Raw genomic sequence first — 18,558 nt, 5'->3', positions numbered from 1 at the left:
AAAACAGGTATTATGGATAGTATTCCCCCCACCCCACCCCCACACTACTCCTCTCGCGAGGGTGGGGTGGCACACACTCCCTCTCCGCGGCGGTGCTTGCGGCTCGTGCGAGGCGCTGATTGCGCTGACTGCGGTGTGCCACCGCGGAGGAGGGCGTCACCCCTCTTGAGAAAGGCGTCCGAGCGGGGGGGAAGGAGAGGGGGCAGGAGAATGAGAGGGGGGTGGGGGGGGGGAGGGGGAGGGGCAGGGGGGGGGAAGGGGGAGGGGCGTCCCTCCTCTTGAGAAGGGGCCGAGCCCATATCTCCCCTATCTCCCCTATCTCCCCATATCTGACAGCGTACCCTCCTCTCGAGAGGGGATACTCTCGGCTACTCTCAGCTACTCTCGGCGTACTCTCGGGCAATCTCGGGTGATCTCCTCTGCAGGCGTACCCTCCTCTCGAGAAGGGTCCGAACGGGCTGCCCGCGCCGCTGCCGCTCTCCGCGCAGAGCGTGCAGACCAACGTCGCCTACCTCCTCGACGACGGCGAGCCCCTGCACCTCTGGCTCGGCCGGGACGTGTCCGGGGCACGTCCGTGACATGTCCGAGACATGTCCGACAGGCGCGCAGCTGAGCCTCTGGTTCGGCCGGGACGTGCCGTCCGAGATGCTGCAAGCCGCCTTCGGGTGGCCGTCGCTGCAGGGGGTCGACCTGGCGACGCTGCGGCTGCTGCCGCCGAACACCTCGCCCGTCGCCGCGGAGATCCACGCCCTCGTCGACGCGGCGCGTGTCGGCCGGCCTGCCGGGTGGACGCCGCTGCGCGTGCTAGTGCAGGGCACCAGCGACGCGCCCTTTGTGCGCGCGCTGATCGAGGACCAGACCAAGCAGATGATGAGCTACCCCGAGTTCCTGCTGCACTGCCACCGCTACATCCTCAGCAAGGCGTGAGGGCGCGGCCCAGCGTGCGGACAGAGGAGCGCGGCTCGCGGGCGTGTTCGGGGGTAGATGAGACGGCGCTGTGGGGGGGGGGGGGGGGGGGCTGGCAAGTGGGTGTGCGGCAGGGCGGAGGTGTGCCTCCGTGCGGCTCGTGCAGCTGCCTCGGCGAGCTGCGAGGCTGTCGAGGCGGCTCCGCAGGAGCCCCGTCACGCGCGCCGCTCCGCGACGTGTCCCGAGTTGCGTGGGGCTCTCCGGCCGTTTGAGAGGGGGGAGATAGAGTACGGATGGTCGTAACAGCAAGTTTTTATGTCGTGACATGGCGCACAGGTGCATCAGAACAGAAGTGTGCAATGACTACCACTACACACCGATGCGGAATCGGGGACAAGTCCTCAATGCACAAAGAATCTCAAAATTGTCATGCGCAGGTGGTTGTGTTTATGGCAGGGTGCATGCGAATACGGGCGGCATGTCACTGTGTTTACATCAATCTACATGCAGGATGCGGACGCTCGGGCTGACCGGCAGACCGGAGCCGTATCAAGACACAGTGGGGGCGATTGCAGGCGCGGGTACGACAGTGATGCAGGACTCGATCATGGCGAGGCCGCGGCTGCAGAACGTGGGGCAGGTGGCGCTGGAGAGGGCTGGTGTAGAGGCGGGGGCCGGGGCGGGGGCGCCAGTGACGGTGCTGCCAGCACCCTTGGACCGGCGCAGCCGCTCGAGCTCTTGGATGAGGAGCTGCTGTCGCCTCGCCAGCTGCAGGATCGCCTCGCGCTGCTGCATGAAGGCGCGCGCCTCGAGCGCCGTGGCCAACAGTTGGGATGGCTCTCCGACCACCGAGGCGAGGCTCTGCCGGGGACGTGCGGAGGGCGGCGAGATGTGCTGCTTTCGGATGGAGGCCCCCACGCGGGCCGTCAGGTCACGGCGCGGTGGATCCTCAAACGAAGAGGCCCTCTGCAGCCGAGGGGGGCGCCTCGCCTTGCGGTCTGGCTGGGGAGACTCAGGCTGGACCCGGAGGGCCTCGAGTATCGTGTCCAGCTTTTCCTCCGCGGGCTTGGCGTTGGGGATGCAGCGCTCGAGAGGCGGCGCACCGATCGTGAACGAGGGCGCGAGGGGCCCCGATCGCGCGCGAGGGCGCGCCTTTGGTTGATGGGTGTCTGTCGATGGCGACATCTCAGCAGCCCCTAGGGGGCGCATCGTACTGTGGGTGATGAGCGAACAATCAGCGTGCTTCGGTTACATCGGTTTGGCTGGTGTGCAACCTCCAGATTACATGCTCAGAACGCCCTCGGCAGCGCGAGCTCGCTTCGATTTCGTGGAGGATGTGTGCCGAAGCGGAGATCCCTTCGATGAAATCGTGATTCGCCCTCAGCAGTCGCCTCCAGCAGGCCGAGGCTGCGACTGAACTCTGAATGGAACTTCTACCGAGAAAGAAAGCTGCTCGGGAGTGCCCAAGCTCATCGCCCTCCCTGTCAGCAGTCCAGTCAGTCAGTCTTACACACCTCCAAGCATGGAGGACGGGCCCACACGCACACACACGCTGCACACGATTGGCTCGGGAGCCGACACGAGGCACACACTGTCACCGGCTGTAGCACCGGGTCCGGAAGACTGCTGGACACACGGCACACAGCTCACAGAACAGCTCACGAGGTGGCGCTGTATAGTGGGGTTCTCAGGGACCGACACAGGAGAAGAAGGTGGGGCACAGGGACAGGACACAGGACTCACGAACTGATATCCCAACCCGCGCCAGGGGCGGACGGGCACAAGCGCCTGACCTGCAGTTCGAGTCGTCTCCGTTGGCTAATGCAGACGTGAGCTTCAGGTTGTAATCCTGGCCGTCATACGTGCCGACCTTGTCTATCAGTGCCCACTTGTCACTGTCCGAATTCCGGCCGCCTATGTTATTGTGCGAGATGCCAGCCGGTGCACCAAAGGTGATGGTCACTGCGTCACATTCTGAAAGCCGGCGTCTCATGCGGAGGGTTGCGTTGTGGCAAGCGAGGACGAGCCAATGCAGGACACGTGTGGATGCCCTCTGCTGTCAAACGCCAGACGCGTGGCCTCGTCGGTTTCGCCACCAACGGACGCACGAGGAGGCCCGGAGATCGAAAGGGCTGCGGGAGGAAATTTCCGACCACAGCCGCGCTCCTGCCCCTTGTCCCTTGAGGTCACTCCCACTCGCCGGCGCGTCGGCCGTGGCATCGGGCCATGATCGGCGGGGCGGCGGGCGGGCGGGCGGTTGTCTCAACCCACCGCGCGGCGCACGTTCATGAATGAAAGTCGTTCATGCTTACAAACACAGAGGACCTTACTCACCGTCCTTACCTCCTGTGTGCTCCTGGACCGCGTGCCTGAGCTCGGCACGACTGACTGACTGTGGGATGTAGGCCACCGCCGGGGCCGCCAGGGTGCGCTCCGGTTGCGGTGGCGCGGCGGCGCGGCGGAAGATGACCTTGTTGCGCCCTGCGACCGGGAGGAAGCCCGCCTCGAGTCCGGGCGCCTTCTGCAGCAGGTAGTCGCAGAGAGCAGCCGTCGTGCGCACGGCGCCCCCACTGGCGAGCCGGCGCTGCGGAAAAAGGCGCGGGAAAACGCAGCAGGGCACGACGGCAAACGGGCGGCCATACTTGAGCGCGGCGTCGACGATCGGCTCGGTCGCCTCGTCGGCGTGCAGCCCCACCACGCACGCCGCCTCGCGCAGCAGCCGCGCGCCCTCGTCGCTCTCCTCGAAGCGTTCGTCCAGCAAGTCGCGAATGTGGCGGTACGGGCCGAGGCCGCCCTCGCCCTGCTTGCGCAGCCACCTGCGCTGCCGGCTGTCCAACCGCACCTCGCGAGGCTCGAGCAGCGTCGTGCGTACGCCGTTGCGGCACTGCAGCTCGAACGCCAGGTCGCCGCCGCCGCCCGCGACGTCGAGCACGCCCGCACCGCCACGAAGCGCCTCGGTACCAAATATTTGCAGCAGCCACGACGCAAACTCGGCGTGCCGCTTCGCGTGCGATCTCTTCTTGCCGCCGCCGCCGCCGCCGCCATCGCCATCGCCATCGCCGCCGCCGCCGCCGCCGCCGCCGCCGCCGCCAGCAAACGGGTCGGCCGCATCCTCGTGCGCGCGGCGCTGCGCCGCCCAGCGCTCGCGCGTCGCCCGCACTGTCGCCTCCTCATGCTCGTTGGCGAACTGGTGCCGGAAGGGGCAGCTGGCCGTGCTGCACGCGCCGCGCACAAACCACTTGCAGAGCGCCGCCTCGCTCGGCGCCGGTGGCGCGGGCCCGCCTGCCTCCGCGGCGTCGCACGGCACACAGAGTGTCAGCTCGACCAGCCGGTCGCACTGCCACGCGCGCAGCCCGCGCCGCGTCCGAGCGGCCTCCTCGGTGCCCGTGAAGCGGAGGAGGGCGCCGTCGACAAGGGCTGTGGCGCTCAGCTGAGACACGGCGAAGCAGAGCTGCCACTCCTCGCCGTCGGCCTGAGCGTCAACGAACACGTAGCGGCTGGGAATCGAGCGCCAGCGCAGCACGCGCGCCGCGAGGACAGGCTTGTCGGCTATTTCGACTCGTGCGCAGGGCCAACCTGCAATCTCTGCGCCACAGTGCGCGCCGCCAGCGTTGCCTGCCAAAAGAAAGGCAAGTCGGCTGAGGGTCCGCGGTCTTCTTTTTTTCGTTTCTGGGTATTTTCTGGGAAGAGCTTTCGCTACCGCCTTCGTAACATGCGAGGGGCTGAGCTGTAAAGGTTTGGACCATCCGCGTGTTATCAAAGCGAGAAGACGCACACACTGCGGAAATTCGCACTCACCCCCCACTGTCGCCAGACTGTGAGAGGCTATAGGGGAGGAGGGTGGGAGACCATAGCTCCCGCGTTCCCGTCGGGCTCCAAAGCAGGCATAGCACAAGCCGCCGCCAGGCGCGCTTGCGAAACACCGACGGCAAACGTAAATTCGTAGGCGCCCGACGGAATTAATCCCGATTAGGCGCCCGCGACACACTGAATACCCCGGGCGGGCCTCCGCTCCGGGGCTGCTCTATCTCCATTGTCTGCACGCAACCATGGTTATGCCCTTCACACCCCCAGCCCTCGTGTCACCGTTGTCCAACACCTTTTGGGTGTCACACTGCAGTAACATGCGAGGGGCTGAGCTGTAAAGGTTTGGACCATCCGCGTGTTATCAAAGCGAGAAGACGCACACACTGCGGAAATTCGCACTCACCAAGCTGCAGAGGAAGACGCCCAAGCTGAAAGCAAGTCCCAACGTTGCACGCAAACTTGGGACGCCCCTCGAACCTCGGTGACACGAAGAACCACTATTCCATCGCATTGATGGCAAAGTCCGAGACCTCCTCGAGGCCCGGCATGGAGTCGGAGTCGGAGGCGCCTGAAGAACAAGAGGCTCCCGATAAATGCCCGGCGCGATTGGCCCACATACCGTGGGATGAGCAGGGACAGGTAGTCGCTGCCCCTGGTGGTCGAGGGTCGCGACCCCCCCTTCTTGTCGCCCGTGGTGTGGTGCTCACCCCCACCTGTCAGCAACAGAACGTAGGCCGTGGTCACAATGAGCGCGGGCAGGACGAACTCGAGAATCGCCCTGGGGTACTTGGAGGGGCTGGTGGCGGTGAGAGCTGCGCTCATGACGCAGCCGGAGGCCCCGCCAACCGTAATGGGTAGGCTGAGTTGGTCTGACTCCATGGTGAGGTTGTTGCCAACTAGCCCCGGAAAGCCTTGCATCAACACGAGGCAAAGGGCACCGACTGCGGGCCACGAGGCAAAGCCTCGGCCCCACGAAGGCCAGCCCATGTCCCAGACCATAGCTCCCGCGTTCCCGTCGGGCTCCAAAGCAGGCATAGCACAAGCCGCCGCCAGGCGCGCTTGCGAAACACCGACGGCAAACGTAAATTCGTAGGCGCCCGACGGAATTAATCCCGATTAGGCGCCCGCGACACACTGAATACCCCGGGCGGGCCTCCGCTCCGGGGCTGCTCTATCTCCATTGTCTGCACGCAACCATGGTTATGCCCTTCACACCCCCAGCCCTCGTGTCACCGTTGTCCAACACCTTTTGGGTGTCACACTGCAGCACCGCCACCACCGGCACCTCGCGGGACAGTCGATGCCGCTCGCTCTCTGCCAAGTCGCCGCGCTGCTCGGATTCAACGGCCACGGCCCACTCCTGGCCTCGCGCTCGCCTCCTCGCGGCGCCACCCGCAGCGACGGCCGTTCTGGCCCAGAGCCGCTGCTCTCGCCGTACCTTGAGGAGCGCAAGGTGGAGGCGCTATTCGGGTGGGTGAGCCGCGCCTTTGCGGGCGACGAGCGGTACAACAATTTGATGGATGCCTTTGCGGCCATCTTTGGCGAGGACGCCAAGTACGCGTCGATGGTGGAGCAGGCCGTAGCCTCTCTGCCCGGCGAGAGCGACGAGGTGGGAGAGCCGCTGCCGCTGGAACTGCGCGAACGCGGCTCGCTCGGCGCGATGGGCGCGGGGCAGTGGACCGGCAGTCCGCACCGGGTCGTGGAGCCTTTCTCTGGGCCCTTGTCGGACCCTTTCTCTGGCTTTCGTAGGCCAGTTCCGCACGCGGCCTCACGCCCTCCTCGACGTGCGCCGGCTCGGCAGCGTGGAGGAGTGGGTCAGCAGCTTGCCGCGCGGCGCGAGGCGGACGCTGGCAAAGGCGCAGCAGCAGGGCTTCGAGGTGCGCTGGGGCCTTGCGCTCTCAATGCCGTGCGAGCTGCTATCTGGGCGTGGAGATGGGAGGGACTAGCCTGGCCCTAGCCCCACCGCCCTCGTGTGTGTGTGTGGAGAAGCTTCCCTCACCTTGCCTTAGGTGCGCGTGCGCCCCATCCAGGGGGGCGAGCCGGCGCCGCACTCGACGCTGGCGCACTTCCGCTGCGTCGTCGCGCACGAGGTGCCGCTGCCAGCCAAATCGCCGCGATATCGTCCAACTCTCGGCGCTCCCTCCCAGCTCACTCCCAGCCTCACTCCCAGAGCTCGTGGGTGTGTGGAGGTGCCCGGCTGGCTCACCAGCGGGCTCACACAAGGACACAACAACACAGCAGAGTGCACAGCGACGGGCTCAGGTCGCACACACGCTCAGTCGCGAGGTGACAGAGTCGCGAGGTGACGGAGAGGTGACAGAGAGCGACGACAGTCGGAAGACACGGAGTCCCGGGAAGGCGAACGCGATCACGGCCTCTATGCGTGTGAGCTCTAGCTAGTGAGCTCCAACGCAGCGGGGTCACCAGCAAGCGGCTTGTGCCCGCCGCAGGTGCGCCTGCTGGCCGGCTCCGAGGGCGACATCCTCTCGCCGCTCTCGCAGGCCATCGGCCGCTACGTCGGCTGCACCTCCCAGGCGCGCGAGGCCGAATGCGCAACCGCACCTCCCATGGCGGGAGAGGTCCAGTCCACGAGGACACCAGACCACGAGGACAGCTCTCCCGCTCGACAGTCGTCCCAAGCCCGGTAGCGCCCTCGGAGGAGAATGTGCAAGACAGCCTCGCACGCGGGCGAGATCTCCCCACACCTCCCCATACCTCCCCATACCTCCCCATACCTCCCCACACCTCCCCACACCTCCCCATACCTCCCCAGACCTCCCCGTACCTCGCAGGCGGGCGAGATCCGAGAGTACCGCGACGAGGACGGGCGTGTCATCGCGTTTGCTCACGAGGTGCGCCGCGTAGCAACTGCGGGCCCGAACCCAGTCTTTGCCCCCCCCCCCCCCCTCTCTCTCCCCTCTCGCTCGCCGAGCGGCGCTCCAGTGCGTGCACGTCCTCGTCTCGCCCACGGCTCTCGTCTTCCCCTCACAGGTCGACCTCGGGCCGAGCGGAAGCGACTCGTTCAGCGAGCTCAAGCAGCGGTACGGGTTCGAGTCGGTGGAGGACTGGCGCGCGCCGGCGAGCTCGACCACCAGCCACAGTGAGCGGCGCCTCTTGAGCGGCGCCCCTCTGCACCACAGGCACGCCGTGGCGGACTACCGCGGCCCGTTCACGTACTGCGATGCCGACGGTCGCGTCACCGGTCAGGGCCCGAGCTGGGCAGAGCTCGACCCTCCCGATTGGCTCTTTGACGAGGCGTCGCCCGTGGCGGCGATCCAGCGAGCCTTGGCCCTGCGGAGGTAGGGTGTCGGGGGGGTGGAGGCGGGACGCACTGGACAAGGCTCAATACACGCTTTTGGCTTTTTTCGATTCAGGTTTCCCAACCCAATTGTTGAAGCTGCACATTTGCACAATCGAGGGGCTGGGGGGAGTGGGGCGCCCGCGCCAAGGGGGAGAGAATGGAGGGAGGAGAATATGCGTGCTCGTTTTTCTTCGGAAGCAATTTTTTTATTTGCATCGAGTTCGGTAGGCGGCGGCGCGTGCGGCGTCGCTATTTCTGGTGCAGTGGCCATGTCCGAGACGAGCGAAAGCGCTGCTCCAGACGAAAAGCGCGCGTTGCTCCAGGTGGCGATGCAGAAGCGCGCCAAGCGGTGGGCTGCCGCTCGCGGCGGACTGGTCACGCTGCTCACCTCTCTAGAGGAGGAGTGGCCGCATGCATTCGCGGTGCCGGCCGGGCAGCTCGGCGGCGCCGGCGTGCCCCGGCCATGGGTGCCGAGCGGCACGAGCGATCGCGAGGTGGTGCGGGCCTACAAGCGCGCGTCCTTCTTCCTGCACCCCGACCGGCTCGCTGCGGCGGGCAGGGACACCTCGGTGGTCGTAGAGGCGGAGGAGGTACTCAAGGTGCTGACGGAGGCGCACGCCGACAGGAGTGGCTGGCTCACCGATGCGGCGAGTGGCGCACAGCGAAGCCCTCCCGCCGCGGCGGCTCGTGCGGCCGCCGAGGGCTTTGCCGCGCGCGCCGCCGCTGCCGCCGCAGCCTCCGCCTCCGCCGCCTCCGCTGCCGAGGCGAGAGAGCCTGGCTGCAGCCGACAGCCGAGCGGCGGAAACTCGGTCCGCGACGATGTGTTTGGGTGCCCCACATCGCCGCAGCCGCCGCAGCCGCCACAGCCACCGCAGCCGCCGCAGCCACCGCAGCCGCCGCAGCCGCCGCAGCCGCCGCCGGCGAGGGGTTCCGTTCCCGGCAGAGCCGCCGCCGCCCCCACCCATGCGTCCGCGGCGGCGGCTGCGGTCGACGAGCTCTTTGCTGGCGTGTCGCCCACCGCAGCCTCCGCCGCCCGAAGCCGGGGGCCGCCGGCAAGCAGCGGCGGGAGCGTCAGGGATGCCGTCTTCGGGCCCGCCGCCGCACCGTCCCCGCCGACTCCGACGCATCACAACCCGTTCGAGCCGTGTGCGCCGGCCGGGGCTGGCGCTCGCAACCACTCCGCCCCCCTCAACCCGTTTGGCACAGTGCCTTCGCCGCCGCCACAGGGGCCGCGGGGCGCGGCGGGCAACCCGTCGAGCAACCCGTTTGGGGACCTCAGCGCGTTCGACAATGCCCGAAGGGGGCGCGAGGCGTGCGACACCGCCGTCGGATTCGACTTTGTCCCCCCGCCGCGCCGGGCAGCCGCCACTGCCGAGGCGGCAGGCAATCCATTCCGATGACACGGATGTCTCTTGGGGCTTCGGTCTGGGCGCGTGGCGTGTGTAGTCTGTAGAGAGTGATGTGTGGTGTGTAAGCCTGCGCGCGCGCGCATTTGTGCTTTCAAAAGTACATCTCTCAGACAGGCAGAGAGGCGCGTCATTGGTTGAGTCATTCTCATTCGTTTTACTGCGGGTATGGCTCGACACGAGGCGCGTGTGTCTGCTGTATCTCCGTCGCCCCCCGCGCCCCGGCGCTACGGACCCCGTTCTGAGCCCCCTGGTCTGAGCGTCTGACACGACACGTGCTGACAGCCTGACAGCAACCCCCGGACAGCGCCTGACAGCGCCCGACAGCCTGACAGCGCTGACAGCACTTTCTCCGACAGCCTGACAGCACGTATCTCTGACAGCCTGACAGCAGAGTCTGACATCAGAGGTGCTCCATCGCTGTCAGGCCCCAACGTGACAGCCTGACAGCTGCCCGACAGCCCGACAGCACACAGTGGCCTGACAGCAGCGCTGACAGCCCGACAGCCCGACCAGCCCGACAGCAGCACAGACCGTACACAGGCCGTGCAGCCTCTTTCTTGTGCCCCATGAGGGTATAACAAAACTATTACATGCAAAGACATGCACATGCCTCATGCGAGTGTGGTCCATGCAGTCCTGTCATGGGATGGTCATGCTTCATGGGTCTCTCTCTCAACCCTCCCGCCCCACCTCTGCGGACCCGCGGCTGTGCTACAACTACAAATGAAGCTACCAGCTAGCCTTCTGGGGCCCTACAGCCATATGCCTACGGCGGCTGCGGCGGGCACCCGAGCCGACCCCTCCGCGATGGAGCCTTGGCTGCAACTAACCAGGCGCTAACCCGGCGCTATAACCCGCGCTGCTCGGGGCATGCATACGTTAGGACGGGTTAGTGCCGGGTTAGCGTCGGGTTATGATAACCCGTGCTGACCCGTGCTGACCCGTGCTGGGTTAGTGTGGCTTATAACCCCGGTGGAACCCGCACTAACCCGGGTTTACCGAAAGACTCACGCCAACGCACCGCGACGATACCGGGTATAGAAAGATACGGCGCCGGAAAGGCGAATCGAGCGTCGGGTGTTTCTTTTTCTGCTTTTCGCGCCGCTACCCCCCTGCCTGGACGCGTCCCAACCCTGTCTGTCCGATCTTCTGTGCATTCCTAGTTTACATACCTCGAGGTACAAATGCCATTTGTTTCTCGAAGTACATATAAATATCATTTATTTTGTAAATGCGCCTGCGGTGGTCCCGCTTCTCGGCACAGCGGCGGACCCGGGCGAGTAACTAAGGACGTCCCTAACCTGTCACGGACGCGGTTGCAACAGAGGCGCGGAACAGCGCACCATGGCCGATCTCGCTGTGACACACCCCGTCGTCTTCGGCACGTATCGCCTCAACGATTTGCCCGTGCTTGATCTTGCCGTGCGCCAAGCCATCGACGCTGGCGTCACCCTGATCGACACAGCGGTGATGTACAACAACGACGAGGCCGTCGCCAAGATTGTGCGCGACACGCCGGCAAGGGTGGGCACCAAGTTCAAGTTCCCGCGCACGATTGCGGCCGATTTGTCTCGTGCCATCGAGCTCTTCGGGCCGAACCTCGAGCGCGTGCTTCTCCACCGGCCGATGCCTTACACCGCGTATGCCGTGCTAGAGGAGGCCCGTGAGCGCGGCCTGGTGAAGACGATCGGCGTCTGCAACTACTCGTATCGGCAGCTCGAGGAGCTGCTCAGGGAGACATGCGAGCGTGGCTTCGCACCACCCGACATCGTGCAAAACGAGCTGCATCCCGCCCTCAACACCCCAGTGATCGCCCTCTGCTCTCAACACGGCATCGTCTTCGAGGCACATTCAACAATGAGCGCCGCAACGCATCTCGCCCCGATTGCGTCGCGCGCGTCGTCCGGGGTCCTCACGCCCGCCACTCTTGCGCTGCTCCACTGCAAGGCGGTTGGCGCTCACGCGCTCTGCATCACGACCACCAAGTACGAGCACCTGCAGGAGAACCTGAAGGCTTCCGCAACGCCTGAGCCAGCCCGCGTGCTGCAGGAGCTGCTGCCGAAGGATGCGCTCGATGAGCTCGCCCTCCTCCCCTCAACACATCCGAGCTGCCGGTATGGCCGGCAGGCGACTGGCGAGCGCGACTCTGACGCGCCGCACCCTCTGCGCCTGGCGATGGCGCTGGCAATGCTCGAGAAGGACATGCGCGCCTTCCGAGCGGGCGGCGTGCCGTCCGATCTCTGCCTCAGCTTGCCCAAGGTGGCGCGCGCGGCGCCTCGGTCGGTGAATGGCTCGCTTGAGCTGGCTCGTGAGCTCGCCGCCCATATCTTTGGTATCGGCCAGCCGGGTGCCGCCAAGTTTGACGGCCTGCTCACGAAGATGCGCGCCAAGGTCGAGGAGAGCAAGGCGGAGCGGAAGCGGTCAGCCAAGGCGATGATGACGTGCAAGATCGGGCCGGTGGACGCCGTAGAGAAGGCGGAGGAGCTGCCTGTTGACGTCCCCGACGGCGACACCTTCGAGGCGCTCCTGCGTACGCTCGAGGAGGCGCGGGGGCCCGTGGCGCGGCTGACGACCGCGGGCGCACTAACTCGCGACGGCCGTCTCGACCTGTGCAAGCAGGTCGTGCGGCCTCGCTTTGGTGACCTCGTGGATTCGATTGTGGGGGCGGCCCCGGGGGTCGTCGCTCATTTCCTTGTTGGCAATAACATCATCTTCAAGCGCCTCGCGACGACCAGCAACGCCTTGTCCTCCAACGACGCGGACACCGGCACCGACGACGACGCGAGGATCATGGTCGACGCGCATGCGGACGAGCCGCTCTCTCCGTCGTCGCGCGTGGTGGCCGATAATCTCAAGGCCTTCGAGCAGCTGGCGGCTTCGGCCCAGCCCATCCGCACCTTCTACCTCGCCGGCAACGGCATCACTGCCAAGTCGTCGCAGCCGATCGCCGCGGCCCTCCTGCACGCGCGCTCGCTCGAGTCGCTCTGGCTCAAGATGAACCCCATCTCGACCGGCGCGTACCACTTCGGCGCACTGGCCGCCGCGTCGCCCACCCTCGTCCTCCTTGATCTCTTCAACGCGGGACTACTCGACGCCGGGCTCGCCGCGCTCGCGGAGGGCCTCTCGGGCGGCGGCCTACAGCTCGCGCCTCCACTGCAGCACCTTTACCTCAACGTGAACGGCCTGACCGCCGAGGCGATGCCGTCGCTGCTTCAGATCGTGTCTTCGCTTCCCAAGCTCGAGTCGCTCTTTATCGGCGAGAACCAGCTCGGCGACGACGCAGCCGCATTGCTCGAGCGCATGCCCACCCGTCCGCTGCGCCGACTGGAGCTGGGCTCCAACGGCCTCACCGACGCGGCGCTGCCCTCTCTCCTCGCTTTCGCCACGCGCCACCGCGACACCCTCCGCTCCCTCGAACTGTCCTCTTACAAGTCGACCCACTACTTCCGCCTCAAGCCCAATCTGCTGGCATCGACTCCGGCAGGGGCGGACCACCTCGTCGCCATTACCAGCACCGGCCTCGCCTACCTTGGCCTTGACAACTGCTTGCCGTCCCGTGCCGTCGCGGCGGCGCTCTTGGCGCGCCTGTCAACTGGCACAGCAGCGTGCTCCATCAACGCCCGCCAGCGCCGCACAGCGCACGACGACGAGGGCCCTTCCCCGTTGGCAGAGCCTCGCCGCGCGACGGACACATCTGCATTTCTCACCGCCGCCGCCGTCACCGTCGTCAGCTTTGCCGCACTTGGCGCTGTGCAAGCCCGCTCTACAGCGGCGGCGTTGGCGGGGGTGACGGCCGGCCTAGCTGCGGCGATGGCCGGCATACTCGTCGCATCGGGTGCGCTGCAAGCCCCGACAAACGGAAAGTCCACCACAACGCTTGCCGCGGTGACATACGGCTCGTCCACCTTCTCACTGCTGAAGCATGAGACTGAGGAGCTGCAGGCCATCCGCCGCCCGCCCCAGCTGCAGCACATCTTCTCAATTTACCGCAACGCGATGTGAGTTGACCTGCTGCTAAGACCCGCTCGCGTGGGGCGAGGCCGAGGGCGCAGGGGTAGAGTGCGTGAGGACCCTCAAGACGACGGGCGGGGCAAACGGGTATGTACCGCACGGCTCCCCGTCAGCTCGTCCCTCTTCGAGCTGGTAAAGCGAGTTGTGCAAAGTGCGTGCTGTTTTGTTTGCAGGTACATGTATTATTTTGGGCGACCGTCCCGCTAGATCTCGAGCATGCCATGTCGCATGTGCGTTTCGCCCCGCAGCGCACCAGGGTTTCTCGCACTAGATCTTCCTGTGGAGCGCTGGAAGGCGCCCTCTTCGACCAGCCCGAGGGTAGTGACCAGCCCTAGGCAACCCCGTCACGAGGCCCCGCGCTCACGCGTCCGCCTCGAACGACAGCGCGTCGGCCCAGCGGAAGAGGCGCTCGGGCTCCTCCGCCAGCCCTGCCGGCAGCAAGGCGCGCGTCTTGCGCAGCAACGGCTCAAAACGCGCGGTAAACAAGAGCTGGTCAGCGCATCTGCTGCTTAGCGAGGCGAAGGCGAAAGCGTCGCGCGAGTGGCGCTCGAGCGCCTTGGCCGACGCGTCGCACGCAAGCCCCGTCCTATCATCCACCACCATGTCTCGGACATGTCTCGGACGTGTCTCAGACATGTCTCCCGCCCTCATCCACCACCGTGCAGATGCGGGCGACGGGACCCACCCACGCGTGACCTGTGCGTGCGAGAGGGCGTGCGTGTGGCACGAATGCTCTCTACACGCCTCGACCTGCCCCTTGCACGGTGGATGGTCGCGGCGAGCGACCACGGCGCCGCAGACGCGGGAGCACTGGCCGCGGCGCGCTCCACCAGCGCGAGAGCGTCGTCCCACGAGGAGGACTCCTTGCCCTACCAGGAAAGCTCCGAGAAGGCTCCACGCGGGGGGAGAGCGCCGTTCGCCGTGCCGGATGTGCGGGGCCGCCTCCGACGCCGACGCCGCCCGCGCCGCCCCCTTCGCCTCGCCGAGGAGGCGATCCGCCTACCACGCAGAACCTCGGGTGACCTAGGGCAAGCTCGGGTCAACCTCGGGCAACCTCGGAGCTCGGGTCAATCTCGGTCAATCTCGGGTAATCTCGCCTCGAGCGAGCCCGTGCGGCCGAGGCCGCGCCACAGCGCAAGCATCGCAGCCTCTCTCTCCTCCACACCTACGCCAGCAACGCGAGGAGAGGGCTACGAGTGCAGCGGAGTGCAGCACATCTTCTCGAGAGTTGGAGTTCGCCGACCCGCTATTCCGCATCTAGGCCTCGACATAGGGGGGAGGCATCACGCATCTACGGCCCCCGCGCCGCCCGACGCCGCCAGGTCGAGCAGCGGACTGCACGCGGCGGGCTCGGAGCCGCAGAACACCGACAGCCCCGCCACCACCGAAGCGCTTCCGCCTCCCTCCCCGCTCGCCTCTGCCGCCGCCGCCCTCGACGCCAGCAGCCGCACGGACGCCTCGAAGGTTGGACGGGTAGCGCCGCCTAACCTCGGCTCACCCCGGCTCCCCTCGGCTCCTCTCGGCTACCTCTCGGCTCCCCTCGGCTGTCTCTCGGCTGCCTCTCGGCTGTCTCTCGCCTCCCGTCCGCAGGGTGGCCCACACGCGGTAGGCGCGCACGTGCTCGCCGCGCCGCAGCGCGAGCAGCAACGCCTCCTACTCTCACGCGCCACAACAGAGGCGGGCATGAGGCGAGGCGGGCGAGGCACGCGCCGGTGGGCAGCCAGAGAGGGAAGTGCCGCGAGCTGAAGCGGCGGCGGCGGCGGGGTGGGCAGGTCTGGCAGTGGTGCCGCGTCTCCCGCGCGCAGCAGCGGCTGCTCCGGCAAACGCTGCTCCGGCAGACGCTGCTCCGGCAGACGCTGCTCCGTCGCCGCCGCCGCGCGCCACTCGTCGTGGCCTCCAAAGTAGTCCACAAACTCCCACTCCGTGTAGAGGCGTCCGTCAGGTGCGCGCCGCTTGGGCGGCGGCGGCGGCGCGGCGGCGGCGCGCTCGGCGGCGGCGCGCTCGGCGGCGGCGCGCTCGGCGCGGCGCTCGGCCCTCCTCTCTACGACCATCTGGCTCACTGCGTCAATGAGCGAGTAGACGCCCGTCCGCACGGCCGCCTCGCCGCCGCCGCCAGCGCCGCCCGCCTGCGCCTCGCTGCCGCCCTCCGCGAGGGCCGGTGCGGTCCGGTTGACCTAACGGCGGTGGAGGAGGCGGTGAGGGCGGCGGCAGCGACGGCGGTGGCACAGAGGGCGGCAGAGGGATCGCCTCAAACTCGCCGCAGCCCATGTGCAGGACCTCGCCCTTGATCCGCTGCGGGTCGGCCGAGCCGGGCACGTCGTCGGCGGCAGGCATCACGAGCCCGGCGAGCCCAATCGGCACGACCTTTTCGGGCGGCGGCCGCAGCCAGTCGCCGGGAACGAGCTTGAGGATGCGGCCGCTCACCCACGTCCCGTGCATCGTGAACGCGCCGTGCTGGGTCGAGCCGGGGTAGACAAAGTGGAAGACGGCCTCGACGGCCTCGGCCGTCGCCGTCTCCACAGTGAGAAAGAGCCACGCTTTGCTCGCACACGTGTAGTGGCCGACGAAGGTCTGGCCCGCCGCCAGGCCAAAGGGAGGAGACCCGAGACCAGCAGACACTGTGCTCGCTGGGAGGAGGGCGACGATGGTGGCCCAGATCGCGGCGGCGTGCATGCAGGTCGTGGGCCGGCGGCGGCAAGTGTTGCGAGCGTGTGTTGCGAGGCTTCGAAAAAGAATTTTAGCCGTGATTTGGCAAACCAGCTCTCCGCCCGGAGCCAGTAGCGTCCTGCACAGCGGGGCCTCGTGACCTACATCGATGTAGAGAAAGAAACCACACTCGCAGTGCACACACCACGAGATATGGCTGGATGAGCCTTCGGCCAGACGTCTCCCTCCTCTCAAAGTGGTGGCTGGGGCAAGCGCCTCGCTGCTCGACGCACTCTCAAGAGCGACACGAGATGACACGCGCCTTCCCTGCTCAGACACCGCGCCCCGGCGCACACGCCTCGACCTTCTTCGGCAGCAGCTGGTTCGACAAGTCCTCTTCGTGGCCTAGGCAGCCGTGGCCGCCCTCGCCCCAGGTAAACACGGCGCCGTCGGCGGTGAGGGCGAGGCTGTGGTAGACTCCAGCCGACACAGCGACGACGCACTGACCCGCGAAGGCCTCGACCTTCTTTGGCAGCAGCTGCTCCTGCGCGTCGCCGTGGCCCAGCTTGCCATAGCCTCCACTGCCCCAGCTCCAGACGGCATCGTCGGCGGTGATAGCGAGGCTGTGACTGCCTCCAGCCGACACAGCGACGACGCGCCGCCCAGCCAACGCCTCCACCTTCTTCGGCAGCAGCTGGGTCTGCCTGTTGCCGTGGCCCAACCGGCCAGAGACTCCACTGCCCCAGCTCCAGACGGCGCCATCGGCGGTGATGGCGAGGCTGTGGGTGGCTCTAGCAGACGCAGCGATGACACGCTGCCCAGCAAAGGCCTCGATCTTCGAGGAATTTCTTCACCATCGGCAGCGCGTCGAGCCCTCAAGCAGGGCAAGACTTTACGACGCCGACGGCCGCATGGGTCGACGAGAGCGCGGCGAGAGTTAGCGCGACAGCTGAACCGATGCAACCTCGGGGTCGTCCCATCGAGGCAGGCGCGGGCGCATCAGGTCCGCGATGTCTCAATCACGTCAACTCATGGCCAGTCGCTTCCCGATGTGCCCGCGACGGTTTCAGAGTCGCCGAAGGAACGACCGTTTTTATGGCGGGTCGTATCACGAGAGTAACAAACAGGCCCCAAATTACGTGTGAGTGTTAGAGTTGTTTGGTATTGAAATCTCTGCCCAGAGTAACCACACCCCGGAAGAGTTGGAACCCAAGCCAAACCAAAGGCGCGAGATGGCGGTCGTACAGCGTCTCCGCCTACACGGCCCAAATACGGCTTCAGTGTTGGTCAGGCCGGAGCAGGGTTCCGGCTCCTAGCCAGATAGGGGGTCTGCACATGACTCGCACCAAAACGCCCTACCTACCTACCTATTGCGGGCGCCAATCGCCAGGCTCCGTGCCCCACCTACCTACCTATTCCCAGGCCGCGCAGCGAAGCGAAAAAATGCCCGTTAGCCCTCTGTGAATAGGCTCCCAGCGCCCGCCGCGCGCCGGCTTGTACCGCGGTGCGCGCCGCTCGCGAGCCCGCCAGAGCATGGCCTACTGGGCTCTCGAGGCGTTGGACGGCTCCAAAACGGCACTCTCTTCCCTCGACAGAATCTCCCGCGCAGCGAAGCGGTTTTTTTAACCCTCCCCCCCCCACCCCGCCCACCACCACCAGCTACCTACCTATTGCGGGGCCCTCTGGGGCGGTCAAAACCGGACCTACCTACCTATTGCATGGGGTCTAACCGTAGGCAACAGACCCCCTATCTGGCTAGGAGCCGGAACCAGGGCCCGCTGTGTCGCAACCAACCAATCAAAGCGCGAAATTCCTCCGATGTCTGTTGCGGCGCGCCGGCTCGCTTGTTCAGCGTGTACTGCAGCAACTGCAACGAACGGGTGTGTAGAGGTGAGCGCGCCGGGCAGGGATGGCGCTGGGCTCGGGATGGGGCGTAGAGGGGGGCTCACCCCCTGGAAGGGCACGAGGAAAAGATCGGCGCGCGCGGGGTCCTCGACGTTGTGCACGCTCCGGCGGAAGGCCTCCGGGATGGCCAGCTCCGTCGCGTACTGTTCGTAGCCCCCCTCGTACCACGCATGCGAGGCGTCGAGGCCGCGGGTGAGGTTTGGGGGCAGGGTGTATACGTACACGGCGAGGGTGGGCGGCTCGGACGGGCAGCCGGTGCAGACTCCGCTGAACGGGCACGTGGCGACGGCCGCCTCCCCCTCTGGCTGGACTTGCTCGACGGAGTGCCACGGATCAACGGCGGCGAGACGGCGGGTGGATAAGATCTGAGTCGCGACGCAGGTGGTGCTGTCGTACACGGGGGGCTGGACCGGACTTGTGGGCGCCGTCGCAGGGCAGGTGCGACATGATGTGTCGCCAGAACCCAGGGAGGAGCTGCAGAAGCCGTCGCTCGAGGCTTGGCCAATGTCGAAGAGCTTCTTGATCACAATCGAACTTGGCGCCGCGAGCCCGAGACCCTCCATCGCGCCGATG

The 18,558-nt window shown here is 66.7% G+C and overlaps 5 protein-coding genes across 5 annotated transcripts in view; 3 read left to right on the top strand and 2 right to left on the bottom strand.

Moving 5' to 3' along the window:
- Window positions 1-927, top strand: part of SEC24A (secretory protein 24A) — a gene marked incomplete at both ends in the record, with an annotated part of 7,419 nt that extends 6,492 nt beyond the window's left edge. Inside the window, 2 exons of the mRNA XM_005782386.1 lie at window positions 426-570; window positions 602-927. Coding sequence (XP_005782443.1) covers window positions 426-570; window positions 602-927 — 471 coding nt within the window. The remainder of the gene's footprint in view (window positions 1-425; window positions 571-601) is intronic.
- Window positions 928-3,232: 2,305 nt separating this feature from the next.
- EMIHUDRAFT_99474 (hypothetical protein) lies at window positions 3,233-5,032 on the bottom strand (the record flags this gene model as incomplete). The annotated part of the gene is made up of 2 exons (XM_005782385.1): window positions 3,233-4,521; window positions 4,993-5,032. 2 exons carry the CDS (start codon window positions 5,030-5,032, stop codon window positions 3,233-3,235), a joined length of 1,329 nt encoding a protein of 442 aa, XP_005782442.1.
- Window positions 5,033-6,013: 981 nt separating this feature from the next.
- On the top strand, window positions 6,014-9,414 carry EMIHUDRAFT_462899 (hypothetical protein; the record flags this gene model as incomplete). Its single annotated transcript, XM_005782384.1, has 7 exons — window positions 6,014-6,398; window positions 6,463-6,590; window positions 6,723-6,803; window positions 7,164-7,292; window positions 7,506-7,565; window positions 7,705-7,977; window positions 8,338-9,414. 7 exons carry the CDS (start codon window positions 6,014-6,016, stop codon window positions 9,412-9,414), a joined length of 2,133 nt encoding a protein of 710 aa, XP_005782441.1.
- A 1,353-nt stretch (window positions 9,415-10,767) lies between these two features.
- On the top strand, window positions 10,768-13,425 carry EMIHUDRAFT_99472 (hypothetical protein; the record flags this gene model as incomplete). Its single annotated transcript, XM_005782383.1, has 1 exon — window positions 10,768-13,425. The coding sequence occupies one exon, from the start codon at window positions 10,768-10,770 to the stop codon at window positions 13,423-13,425; it is 2,658 nt and encodes an 885-aa protein (XP_005782440.1).
- A 170-nt stretch (window positions 13,426-13,595) lies between these two features.
- On the bottom strand, window positions 13,596-14,787 carry EMIHUDRAFT_434492 (hypothetical protein; the record flags this gene model as incomplete). Its single annotated transcript, XM_005782382.1, has 5 exons — window positions 13,596-14,020; window positions 14,185-14,303; window positions 14,333-14,433; window positions 14,479-14,599; window positions 14,741-14,787. Coding segments are annotated over 5 exons (614 nt in total), but the record flags the coding sequence as incomplete, so codon positions are not given.
- Between the last annotated feature and the right edge of the window lie 3,771 nt (window positions 14,788-18,558).

The sequence above is a fragment of the Emiliania huxleyi genome, assembly GCF_000372725.1.
Source record: "Emiliania huxleyi CCMP1516 chromosome Unknown EMIHUscaffold_19, whole genome shotgun sequence".
Lineage (NCBI taxonomy): Eukaryota > Haptophyta > Isochrysidales > Noelaerhabdaceae > Emiliania > Emiliania huxleyi.
Note: the sequence above shows the minus strand (reverse complement) of the source record. Positions and strands in the feature narration are given on the sequence as shown.